Source organism: Venturia canescens, chromosome 11, assembly GCF_019457755.1.
Source record: "Venturia canescens isolate UGA chromosome 11, ASM1945775v1, whole genome shotgun sequence".
Taxonomy (NCBI): Eukaryota; Metazoa; Arthropoda; class Insecta; order Hymenoptera; family Ichneumonidae; genus Venturia; species Venturia canescens.
The window spans coordinates 6,878,862-6,891,265 of record NC_057431.1 but is presented as its reverse complement, the minus strand read 5'-3'; the positions used below and the strand labels follow the sequence as shown (position 1 = coordinate 6,891,265).

General features: G+C 37.3%; 1 protein-coding gene across 8 annotated transcripts in view; it reads right to left on the bottom strand.

The window, feature by feature from the left end:
- Positions 1–12,404, bottom strand: part of LOC122417842 (1-phosphatidylinositol 4,5-bisphosphate phosphodiesterase-like) — a 41,127-nt gene that overhangs the window by 17,624 nt on the left and 11,099 nt on the right. For all 8 annotated transcript variants that reach the window (XM_043431665.1, XM_043431666.1, XM_043431671.1 and 5 more), the window contains 3 exons: positions 6,610–6,664; positions 884–1,178; positions 546–605 (listed from right to left, as the gene is read on the bottom strand). In XM_043431665.1, the coding sequence (XP_043287600.1) occupies positions 546–605; positions 884–1,054 (231 nt within the window). In that variant the 5' untranslated portion in view covers positions 1,055–1,178; positions 6,610–6,664. The remainder of the gene's footprint in view (positions 1–545; positions 606–883; positions 1,179–6,609; positions 6,665–12,404) is intronic.

Genomic DNA, 12,404 nt, shown 5'->3' with positions numbered 1-12,404 from the left:
AAACGAAAAGCGTTGCTCCAACAAAACTTTTGAATCGTTGATTCAAGGACACTTTCGACGTGGCAAGAAATATTCGTTGGAACGAACAACGGTTGAAGCTTTTCTACGAAATTTTTGTTCGAATTTCACCAACTTCTTTGAGCTTCACAGGCTTCGTTGATCCAACAAACATCTCGAGTCAGCTCGTTTAATTTTCAGTCTAATTACTTTTTCCAAAGGCAAATATGAATTTTTTTTTTTTCACTTTACGAAATAATTACAGATTTGTATTTATTGAAGTATCATGTTTTTTCATGATTTGTGAAATTTCTTTCTAATTGTTTTGTTGAAATTATTAACAGTCGGTTTCGTAACTTTTTTCACGAAATTTTTTTTACATTTTAACTTTTTCCAAGGCCAAATCGTCTCGTACTCTGCTCCCCAGCATTAAAAACTTGGCTTTTTCTCTCGATATCCGAGCAGCCATAAAAGTCTCGATATTTTCAACGAAGCTGTTTTTTTCACGAGTTTTTCTCTTCCTTCCTCAAGCCCATAAATTTTCTTACCTTCGGTACGCCACCGGCTCGTATGTCACTAACTTGACAGAGTTCGATGACGTCACCATCCTGAAAAATGGAAAAATATAAGAATTCAAAGCAGGTTAACTTCGAGGGGTTAGTAAATTCTCCGAATTTCTTTTATTTTAGTATTTTTCAAAAATACGACGAAATCAGGTTTCGAGTTTGTCTCCATAAACGAGGAAAAGTGAGTGAAAAAGATGTTTGAATTCTGCGAGCTTCATTTTTTCGTTTCTCCTATTTTTTCGTGGACCGAAGATCGAAATCAAAGGTTTTCACGGTGGAAAAAAAATGAATGAAAAACGACCAAGTTTGGTAGTCCTCACCTTGCCTTCGCTTTGCCAGTATATGAAGAAGCCATACTCGTCGACCTTGAACGTGCAATTGAGCTCGAGATCAATGTTGTCCTTTTCCTCGGTCCACCGATCGAAGACGCAGCCGATTCTCAGCGGCTCCGGCACTTCGATTTGCCAATTGAACTCGAATCTCTTCGTCATTTTTCAGGGGATGCACTGCGAAGCGTTGTGGGAATGTGTGTGTGTGTGTTTCTGGTATTTTCTTCCTCTGTTACGGCCACTTGGATTCCAACGAAAGGAAGAGCTCGTTTCGGATCTTCGGCTACTGTTTTGAAACGACATTAAACGTGGAGCTTTCATTTCGGGTCTCAAATTTCTTAAATTTGTGTTTTTATTGCTGTAGAGTTTCATGATTTCATTAAAAAACCTCCGAAAATTTTCTGACAATGGCCCATTTTTCTTGCAACTTTGCCGAGTATTTTAAAACTCTTTTTCTTCAAAATTTTATACTTTTTAAGGTAGTTCATGCGCGTGGAATTAACGGAGTTTCGATGAGCAGTCGACTGCCGAGCATTCCAAATTTTCGAGGCTTTTTTTCCAAATTTTATAGATCTTCGTGTTTCGAAGTGAAAGCATGGAAGACGAAAAATCGAGAAGACTGTCGATCGATCGTCAACGCAAAATTGGAAGCAAATATTTTCAACTATTTTATAACATGCACTTTGATTCCTCACGAAAAAATGTTTCGAGTATAAAACAGACTCGAACGAAGATGAAATTTTCAGCTTTTTTCTTTCCTACCAAATCTTTAAGCCCCTTAAAAGCAAATTTTCCAACAACCGACTTCGGTCGACCCTCCGTACCGTTCCATTCAATTTGTTAGAAGAAAAAAATAATATTAATAAAAAAGAGAAATAGAATAATGTCAGGGTTCGAGGGAAGCTCGGAAGCAAGCGTAAAAATAGAGGCAGCAGAGAAAGAGTCGAAGCAAACACGAGCGAATATATACGCCTGGGGAGCTGAACGCGAAGACCGAAATTCGCAATGGAGCGAAGCACCAGCGGATCGGGAGTAGAAAGAGAGGCTTTTTATGGAGTATGGATGGAAGTGGCTTGACGGATGGTCCGAGGTGTCGTCGATTTATCGGAGCTATCTGGTCACTCGACTCTGCCAATTTCCATCGCGTTAAACCACGATCGATATGGGTGACCCCGATACAAATTGGACTCGGAATACGTGGTCCTGGGCATGCAGATTGAGTTTCGAGTTGTTTGAGTTTATTTGTTGAATTAGAGTGCTGCAAATGTTGAAGAATTTCCAGGGTTCATTTGCACTTTCGAAGGCTGTTTGAGCCTGAATAACGTGGTAGTCAAAAAGCTGTTTTCGAAGGGTGACTTTCCGGGGGTGAGCGGTTTGTAAAAAGCTGGAAGCAAAAGTCGAGGGCAGCCCTTTCCCTCATAAATCATGAGACGTAAAAAGGTTAATGGATTCCTGAACGTTTTTCTGCGGCATTGAAGAGTTTCCAATGAAATTTTAATATCCGAAAAGGGGGGCTGAAAAACCTCGGTGAATAAAGTCCTTTTGTATTTTCGTATCGTTACTCAGACGTAATTAATCGAGAAGGAGGTTTGTTGACGAGGGTGAACGAGGCGGTCCTGCAGGGGGCGACTTTTGTCTGTTTTTCGTTTGACGAGTCAGCAGTTTCTTTCCCCGACTGAAGGAGAGTCCAAAAAATCCGAATTCGTCGCTGAATGCGTCTGAGGATCGGAGGGGAGCAAAGCAGTCGCTTGTTTTCCTTGTTTCCGTTTCGGAATGTTGCGCGATGTTATTCCCGGCGAAGCAGGAGCCAGAAAACTTGGAAAACCTCGGCTGAGCACGAGTGCGACGACGTTTTTCCTTGCCGAATGAAAAAACGAGGCTAAAAGAGTATGCAAAAGCCATTTCCGGTTGAAAGCGAATGATATTTGTGGGGAATCCGGAAAATTGAAAATCGTCCTTGAACTTGACCGGCGGTGAGAGCTCCCGATCAAAGGACTCGAGAAACGAGCGAAAAACAACCCCTTAATAAAACAGTCAGCAGTTTTGTTCGAGATGAACCAGGAGCCGGAGATATTCAAATGAATTCTTCAGCGTGGCTGGCAGTGAAGCTTTTCCGATAAAAAGAACGAAAAAAACGAGTAAGAAGAAAAAAGGAAAATCCAATAACGGGCTGGCTAAGTTGACGCGGAAAGGACCGTGCTACGTGGGCAAGTGAAACATCGCTCTATAAAGCACAGAGGAGACAGAGGATCATATGTGCTTTAAGCACATTGAGTTCGAGATGAAGGAGGGAGCGTGAGGGGATGGATGCCATCCACTCTGGTCGTCCCTCAGTCCCCTCTCCTCGCCTGATTGGCCGTTAACCTACCCCCATAAAACGACAAGTTGCAAACAGCTGAAGGGAGCTTTCTCTGCCTAGAAATTCCGGGGTTCGATACACACGGGTTTATGTGCTAACCTAATTCGTGTATACAACGAGTGTCTTCGATATCCCATTTCCAATTTCGGAGTTAGATAAATTACTAAATTTCAAAATAAAAGGTTTTGTTTAATTTTCTCACGAATTTCTGGCACGATGATTCAAGGTTTGCGCAATTTGGCACTCGATGTTATTGCGTTTTCAGCGTTATACGAACCGCTCAATTTATCTCGGCCTGGAAAAAAATTTATTGAATTTTTGTTTGTTTATTATCTCAGGGGAATTGGCACCTTAACGACGATGGTAAATCTCGTCATGCCCGCGTGACGGGGCAGAGAATTTCACCCCAAAATCATCTACTTGTGTCTGCATTTTCAATCTCATTTTCACCCCGAAAGGGCGAACTTAAAAATCCATGTTTTTTTGGAATCGAGCTTTTATTTAAGAAATTTGAAAATTTTATTCGAATTGGGAATTCGAGTACGAAAGAAGTAAAGGAAAGTTGGTAAAATGCGTTTAAATTTGACAATGGAAATGCTGTAATTTATCAGCAAATTTAACAAATGTAGCGTCGACTATTTGAAATATTTTTATAAAGAAAACGCGTCGACGAACTTTCGGAATGAACGTTGAAAATGGACGGTTTTTGACTCGATTTTACTTTCCACTCACGCGCGAGTTTTCTCGCACGTCGTAGCCAATTAATTTAAGGCCCATACACTTGTGACGGGCGGAAAAATCGAAATTTTTTATCACATATTCGAGTACAATGTCTGAAGAATATTCACACGGAATTTTATAAAGATCAGAGCATTAGTTGAATTTTTAAACGCGATTATCTCAAAATCGTTTTTTTTTAATACCTTTGCAGTGGACACGATTACTAAAAAACTGTTAACCCGATCCACACGAAATTTATACCACCTATTTATTATAAAAATAGCTTGGGCCTGGACGAAGGACTTCGTATTTTGTTAGAAAATAAAAAATAGTAACAAAAGACCGAAAATTTAGCAGCTCAAAAATGAATTTTTTGTTAAAACTGTCGCCATTTTTTTTTAAATCGACATTTTTACGAATCCTTTGTCCAGGCCCAAGCTATTACTATCATAAACAAGTGGTATAAATTTCGTATCGATCGGATTAATAGTTTTTCAGTTACCATGCCCACCGTAAGTGATGCTTAAAAAAAAGTGCCACTGCAACAGGGCTGGAGTTGCGCGATTTTGAGAAATTTTTCGATGAAAAAAATTGCACAAGTAGCTGATCATATGTGCCAATGAACGTCGTTCACAGTTTTTCAATAAACATTTATTTTCTTGTCTCGAAAAGGAATCAAGAAAATGCCATTTTTTCGCCGGCTGCCCATGCAAGGCCTTAACACCCACTTGCCTTTGTGTACCGGGTTCAGGCACCGGGGATTGAATTTTATTCGAGGATTTTGTACCAAAGGTAGAATTCGGGGCTTCTAAGCTCATTGCGTCTCGTCTTCTGTAAGCCGGATGTTCAGTAGTGTAATCCGAAAAGAGCGTATAAACAAGACAATAAAGATATTTGTGGAGCGGCTACTCGGGGCTTCTTACATTTAATTAAACTCAATAAATTTATTATACAGTAATGGCAATTGGAAAAATAAGTGAAAGACGAGATCCGGGATTGAAGAGAGCTTCTCGAAGATTCAAACATCAGGAAACGTGACGCAGGCGATGACAGTTGACTGTCATCGGCCATTACCACTTGGTCCGAGAGAAACGTACTGCGCTGTCGTAAGTTATAGCACTCGATCATTCTTCGATGCTTTCAAACGATAGAGGCGAATTATATTAGCGGCGAAGCTTCGGGGGTCTTGAGATAGTATCTATGTGGCCGGAGTCTTTACGGGAAGGGAATGACGTAGGAACTTCTGGATGTACTCGGGTTACAACGTTTGTTCTCTGGAGAATAGCGTTCAATCGGGAAAATGGATTGCAGGTTATGGATATGTATATACAGTGAGTAATATATGTGTTTAGGCTGCGGAGGGGGAGGGGAGGGGGGGGGGGGGTCGATGTATGATCACGATAAACACGTGGTAGCTTTTGTCGATAGCAATGCGTCATGACGAGCGTCAGGAGACGAGGAGTTGAGCAAACATTTGACGTTCACAAGCCTCCGGACTCGTTCTCATCTCGACTCATCTCCATTTTCAAGCGTCAGTGCTCTCAAAGTCTACAGTGGGTCTCGAGACTTTGGGAATCGATTGCTTTCGAAATTCTGAAGAGATTTGTTCTTGGACATTTTTTTGTGGGACGCTCGCTTCGTGAGATATCGAAAGCTCGGCCAGCAGCCAATGGCGCTGCGCGCTCAGAGCGACGCAGAGTGGGGGAAACGCTCCGCCCAGAATTGCACGCACGCGGTTGGCTCCGACACTTTGTTCGATTGCTCAGCCACGCTTTGTCGGATCGACAAATGGATGAGGACTTTTGTTCCCAGGATTTTGGGATCTTTCGGATTTCGAAGTCAGATAATGAGTTTCATCATTTTTATTTGGGATTCGCCGATCTTTTAAATCTTCTTGAATTTTATATTTTTCTTGACACTCGCTTGCGAGGGTGTTTCGTTAGTTCACCATGGACAAAGTGCACGTGGAAAATTTCTATTAGCTCTGCTGGGTTGGAGTTGATATAAAAATAGATTTACTTCGAATGGGGTCCATTGGCTCGAGTTGGTTTCGATTTATGTTAAGGAGGGTGGCTACACTCGTCAAAATGATAAGAAATTGATCAAATTTGGTTATAATGTGCTTCAACATCAAGTGCAAAGACACCATTTTTTTCAAAATTTTCTTCTGCTTAGTTATCGAGTATTTACGCATTAAAGCAGATTTCTTATGCCCGGAATGTATACTTATATATATGGAAACGCTATGCTTATACACTTGAACTTTAGTGATCAATTACTCGATAACTGTACAGAAGAAAAATCTTAAAAAATTTGTATTGTCAAATGTGGCCATAAAGAATGTGTTCACCAAATTTTATTAAATTCTTATCATTTTGAAATTTTTAATGTATTTAACATGGTTTAGCATGGCAACATTGTATCGTCGGTAGCCACCCTCCTTAAAATTGCAAGCTTTCTCAAGTTCTGGCTTACTCATGACAGCTAATTTTTCAGTAAATGATCGCTCCCACCGATTCGCAGATTTTTCCGATTTGCACTTCTGCTAATGCACAAGCTTTCAAAGTTAAATATTCGGTTTCATTCCTCGATGATGATAAAATCGTACAATGCGACAAAAAGTTGAAAAAATACTTACGCCGTTAAGAGTTCCTCTCCCGGGTCGAATATATCATCTTAGTTCTCAGCTGCACCTGCAAAAATCAAAGTTTGGCTAATCGAGTTGGAGAATTTCATTGAAAAATAATGCTAATGTTTATTTTTACGATGTTGCTGAGAAAAACTGGTTTCATGAACACGCATTAATTCTGAGAAACAAAACTACACACTTTTTTTTTTTTAAATTACGTGACGAATTAGCATATACAGTGGTTAGCACATTATGTATGAGCGCTTTCGAAATAAATCCTACGAAAATAATTGCTGCGCCTCCTCTAATTGACAGAAATAAACGAACGAAACGACGGAAAATTAACGATGGACAATAGAAAAAAAACACGATTTCATTAAAAAATAAAATCTCCCGATTTTATTGAAATATTGTAAATAAATAATAAATAAAATATTTATTAAAAGTAAATCTTTAAATTTTATTCGATCAAAAAATAATATATGTGAATTTTAGTTAAAAATTAAAATAATAAAAAATAAAAAATTCTTTTAAATTAAAAAAATAATAATAATAAAATAAATAAAAACATTTTATTTTTTGATAGAATCTGTTGAATAATTTTTTTCAGTACACGTCTTAAGGCCTCGTTTTTCGAATATTATTTCGATTGAATTTATAAATAAAAACTTTGGATTCGTTGTTCAACGAATTCGGAGATAGCTTTTGAGATGATTATTATTTGATTTATTCATTTTGAGGAACCTGAAGAACGACTTAATGAATTTTATTATTCAATATGAAAGACGATCGTAATTTAATCATTCGAAAATACACGATCTCCCTGTTGTGATCCTGCTTCAACGGCCTTCCGTTTAATATCAATTTGTATCGCGTGCGGATATCCCGAGCCTTCGAGTCCGCTTGACTGGGTCTCGTTATGTCTAAGTAACTTTTATCTTAATTGATACGTGCGAATGACCATTCAGAACGGAACTGTGTACACGAACAATTGAAGGATGATTCACACGCACGATCCAAGCCTGAAATTCGGTTCGATTAAAATTTATAGGCCTTTACGAACTCATGAAAAATCCTCAAAAATTCCGCTTTATTGAACATATTTTTAAAACTATTTTTCAATTTTGACGTTGAAAAATCCTTAAAAATTCTCCTTTTTTCAACATATTTTGAAAATTATTTTTCAGTAATAATGGCGCTGAAGAATCATCGACGAATTGTTCAAACATATTTGAGCTGAATTTTTAGCCACGCTCACTAATTCCGATGAATTTTTAATTTAGTCTTCTGATTTTTTGGACAAAACCAGAAATTCATACTAAAAATCGGGAGGAAAAGAAAGGATATTTTTTCAAAAATTTCGTTCTTTACAAATAGCAACGACAATAAATACAAAAATTATTGTCATTCCCATTCTACAAATCGATATCGATCCGTGACGAAGCTTCGGAAGATATTAAAAATAATAAATTCAAATGCTTTTCCCCACTTTTTGTGAATACTAAGAAAATTTTCTGGAATCTTCCCCCCCGTTTGCCAACCGAGGTTGCTTCCATCCACGACGAAAAAGTGGGTCTTCGAGGAAATTTCTTATCAAAAAAGTAAATAGAAAAAAATTTGTCAACATCGTATCAGAGAATAGTGAAAAAAAATTGTTTCTCCGAGCCCCGAGGCCATTTGAAGCGTCCAATAAATCAAAGAATTGGGACATCCTTCGGTCGTTTGCCACCTTTTTCGTTTCGCTTTCCACGGGAGATCGTTGCGTAACGTTTTTACACGATTTATCGATGAACTTTTGTTCGACCATTTTTCGTGTTCTCCATAAACGAAAGAGAATGTTAATGGCTCATGGGTTTTAAGCTCGCTGGGCATCGTATGCTGCCCACAACTGATAACGAAAATTCAAACTCGCTTTTCTGTTTACCAACATCGTGAATGCGGTTGCTCAACATTTCGGAGCTCTCACGTATTTGACACACAAATACGTTTCTCTTTTCCTCCTTCATTCGTTGTTACCATTTTTCGCCTTCTTATCCTAACAGTTGTCGATCATTTAATCCATTCTGCTGCGTCGTACGACTGAGAACATCTCATGACACAACATTCAGTTCTCGCAAAGTCTGCTATTACAAAAGAACGACAAATTCTGTCAACAGCAAACGTTTACAATGACCAATTACTTGAATATCGAAATTTCAACTAATTTATTTATTTCTGAATGATTTACCGACCGAGTTAACACAAATTTATGAAAACTCGATAATTAGACACTATTTATTTTTCCAAAATTTTATTACGATATTTTTAAATGCGTGTGCTTTTGAAAAAATGCAAAAGAAAAAAAAATGAATAAATCAATTTTTATCTCCGTATACAATGGAAATGAAAAACAAAATCACCTTCGTTTTTATCGAACGAAACAAAACAAACCTTCACTTCGTTTAACGTTTCATTAAACTTGAATAGTTCAAAAGAAACGAAAAAATGTGAGGTATATTTTATCCCATTTTCAAAAACATTTTCATTTTATTACAATAAATAAATCAATACATTTTTTTTTCCTATATTGAAAAAAAAATAATAAAATTTTCTTCCCAAACAACTGACCTTTCACACTCAACGACGTCAACAGTCAAATCGTTTCAAGAAAGAAAAAAAACAGAAGAAAAGGAAAACGACCAAGGAAATAAACAGGAAGCTGCGTAGAAAGAAGAAAGCGAAAAAAAAGACCAACTTCACGACAGTTTACAGACTCGAGTTGCTGTGAAAATAATACGAGACTGAGAATATTGACTCTTTCCTCTTCCTCCGGCAATTTCCTCTCGTTCCTACTATTATATTCGCGGTATATGGCGATGGATTTTCCTAACTCACTTCTCGCTTCTCAGCGCCCCGGTGACGACTCCGTACTCGACGTCAAATCGATTATCGATTAATCCCGTTTGACCGATTATTACGCGGACATCTATATATATATATAAATACAAATATTCTGTTTTGTGATTATCAAGTTTCCTCCTTCCCGTCATTTCCGAAGGTGAATACTCCATAACCATCTTATGTGTTGTCCGATAAAATAGAGTCGCTATTGTCGAAACAACGGAAAGCGAATTATGGAGTTATAACGATTTTTCAAGCCAGAGAAATGGAACAATGAAAATTTATTTTCCTCTCATTTGTTTTCGTTTCCTCGAAGCTTTTGTCCTCGTTTACTTGCGGCTTTTGTTCTCGAAGAGGAAAATTTTCGACGACAATAAACCTAGACAGTGAGACAATTCAAATTGTGCCATTCACTCGAGCGATGGTAAAAGAACCGAGGCTCTCGTTGGTTTTACAATCTTCATGGAAAATGAGAACAACTTTGTCGATTTTGTTTTCATTTTTGTTTGTGTTGAAGCCGGAAATTTCTTGGGGTTTCCACGAGGAACTCGTCAACTTGTAATCGAGCCGAATCGACCTTCGGTACGAGGTTTGAACAAAGTTTGTGAATGTCCAAAAAGATGGTTCAGAGAATATTCGAATATAATTTGGAAAATGTTCTCCAGTTCGACTCGAAAATTATTATTTGAAAATACTTCTGAATTTAATTAGAAAATATACGCGATAAATATTTGAAAATTTCATTCGAAAATGTAGTTAAAAGAAAGCTCCGGATCGAACGGAATCGTGCGTGAAATATATTCGAAATTTTCATGTGAAAATACAATTTGGAAAATTTCATTTGAAAATACGAATTTGGAAAATTTCATTTGAAATAATTGGACAAGTCTTTGGTAAATCGATTCGAAAACATGGTTTGAAAAAATTTTGGAAAAGTCAATTCGTAAACCATCGTGCAAGCGACAAGACTTGAGCTCGGAATAGGCTATTTTACACCATGTAAGAAAATCTATAAAAATCCATTTTTATGATAGATTTCGTAAAAAGTAAACGAGAAAGGTCAATATTTATTCGTAAAAATGCAATGTAAATTTTATAATTCAATTTTAAATATCGTCTTTTTTCATCTGTTTTTCAAATGTCTAAAACGCCATTCACCATATTGGATTCCAACGTGACGTCACTCCGATAGTAAACAATCTAGATTTTTATCGTGCGCTCTGTGTTATTTTGAAATTTTACATATTATTGTGCACGTTTGAGAAATTTTATCATTCATTTTATTAAAATCGCATCAGGGAAGACGGTTTTTTAAAAGCAGAAAGTACAAATCTACCAACGACAAATACGTTTATGGTGGCGATGAATCCACAATTTTGCGTGGCATTTTTACACTTGCATTATTGCATTCAGCCACCAGACACCGATGCTATACCATTATAACTCATTATTTTCACAAATCTTGTTACTTGGTCCTTCGCAATCGTATTGTTTACTAACGGAGTGACGTCAAAGCCCGAAACAACATGGCGGCTAGCATTTCCGCGCGAAATTTGAAAATTATAAATAAAAAATAGTTTTTAAGACACTTTTCGGTCTTATGAAATTTAAATAATAATTCTACTGGTTTATTACGATCTTAGGATTATTTAAAAACAGTTTTCAAAAAAGGTGTAATACCCTATTGAGAAACTCTGGACCAAAAATCTGTAATTCTTTTCCACGATGGGGTTGCATGAAGCAATGAATTTTCAGAATTCCATTAAAAATCTTTTTTTCGACGATTTTTTATTTATTGCTTCCTCATCGACGATGAACATTTTTTTTTTCCAGTTTTCAATGTCAATGTGCTCAAAATGTTCCAAAACATCGAAAAATCATATGTAGAAAAAATGTCCGGGTGTGTGTGTGTGTGTGTGTGTGTGTGTGTGTGTGTGTTTGCGTGTTATGGGACTGCAAAATTCAAATGCTTATAACTCGGAAACGGTTTGAGATACAGGGCTACCGTTTTGCACAGATGTCAATCTATACAAGCTCTTCATTCTCTGATAATTTTGTCAGAATTTGTAAAAAATTACGAATCTGACGACGTTTTGAAATTTTCATAAAAAGGCTGTCGACGCTCTAACTTTCGAAAATTTTAAGATGTATTAATATTTTTTTTTTTTTATAAATAGATTATCATAAAAGGAAGGTTGGTATTGAATTTGGGGAATATCGGTCAAGCGGTTTAAATTTTATGACATTTTGAATTTTACGAAAATATGAGTTTTTCAAAAAATCGTCTGACCGCTTGAATTTTTGGAAATTTTTTAAGATATTGTGTATAAGTCTATACTTCCGCTATACTTTCCAGCAAAGTTTTTCTGAATTATTTAATTTCAATGTAAATAAAAAAACGATGAAAATTGAAAGTTGCAAACTGTTTTTTCTGATGGCTCCTCATTTAGTTTTTTTTTTAATGAATATAAACAAAGAGATAAATTAAAGTTCGTAAAAGAAGGTAGAGAAAAAACATTATTTCCTTGTATTTTTTAATTTGACGAACAACGTGACAAAATGATCGAACGAAAACACGAGAAAAAATTGGTCACTGCGATGCTCTCGTGTGCGTCTGAGTTTCCAATTCTCATCGAGCCGATATAAAAAAAGTATCGCGCGGAGGATCGGGCTCCAATCATTTTCTCGTGACCCATAAAAAAAGTACCCTCGACGAGCGAGGAGAAAGCGATGAGCCGGGTAACGCGCTATCGCGAGACTCTCGCGCCTGGGACTGCTTCTTCACCCAGCGAGGGTGAGAATCGAGCCAATGGCGTGATCTCCGCACGAGAGCGAGATAATTAATCGTAACGAGTGACAGAACCTCGTCGCACGCGGGGCGGTCAAGTGGAAAAAGAAGGGAGATTGACGAGGAAGAAGGGAGA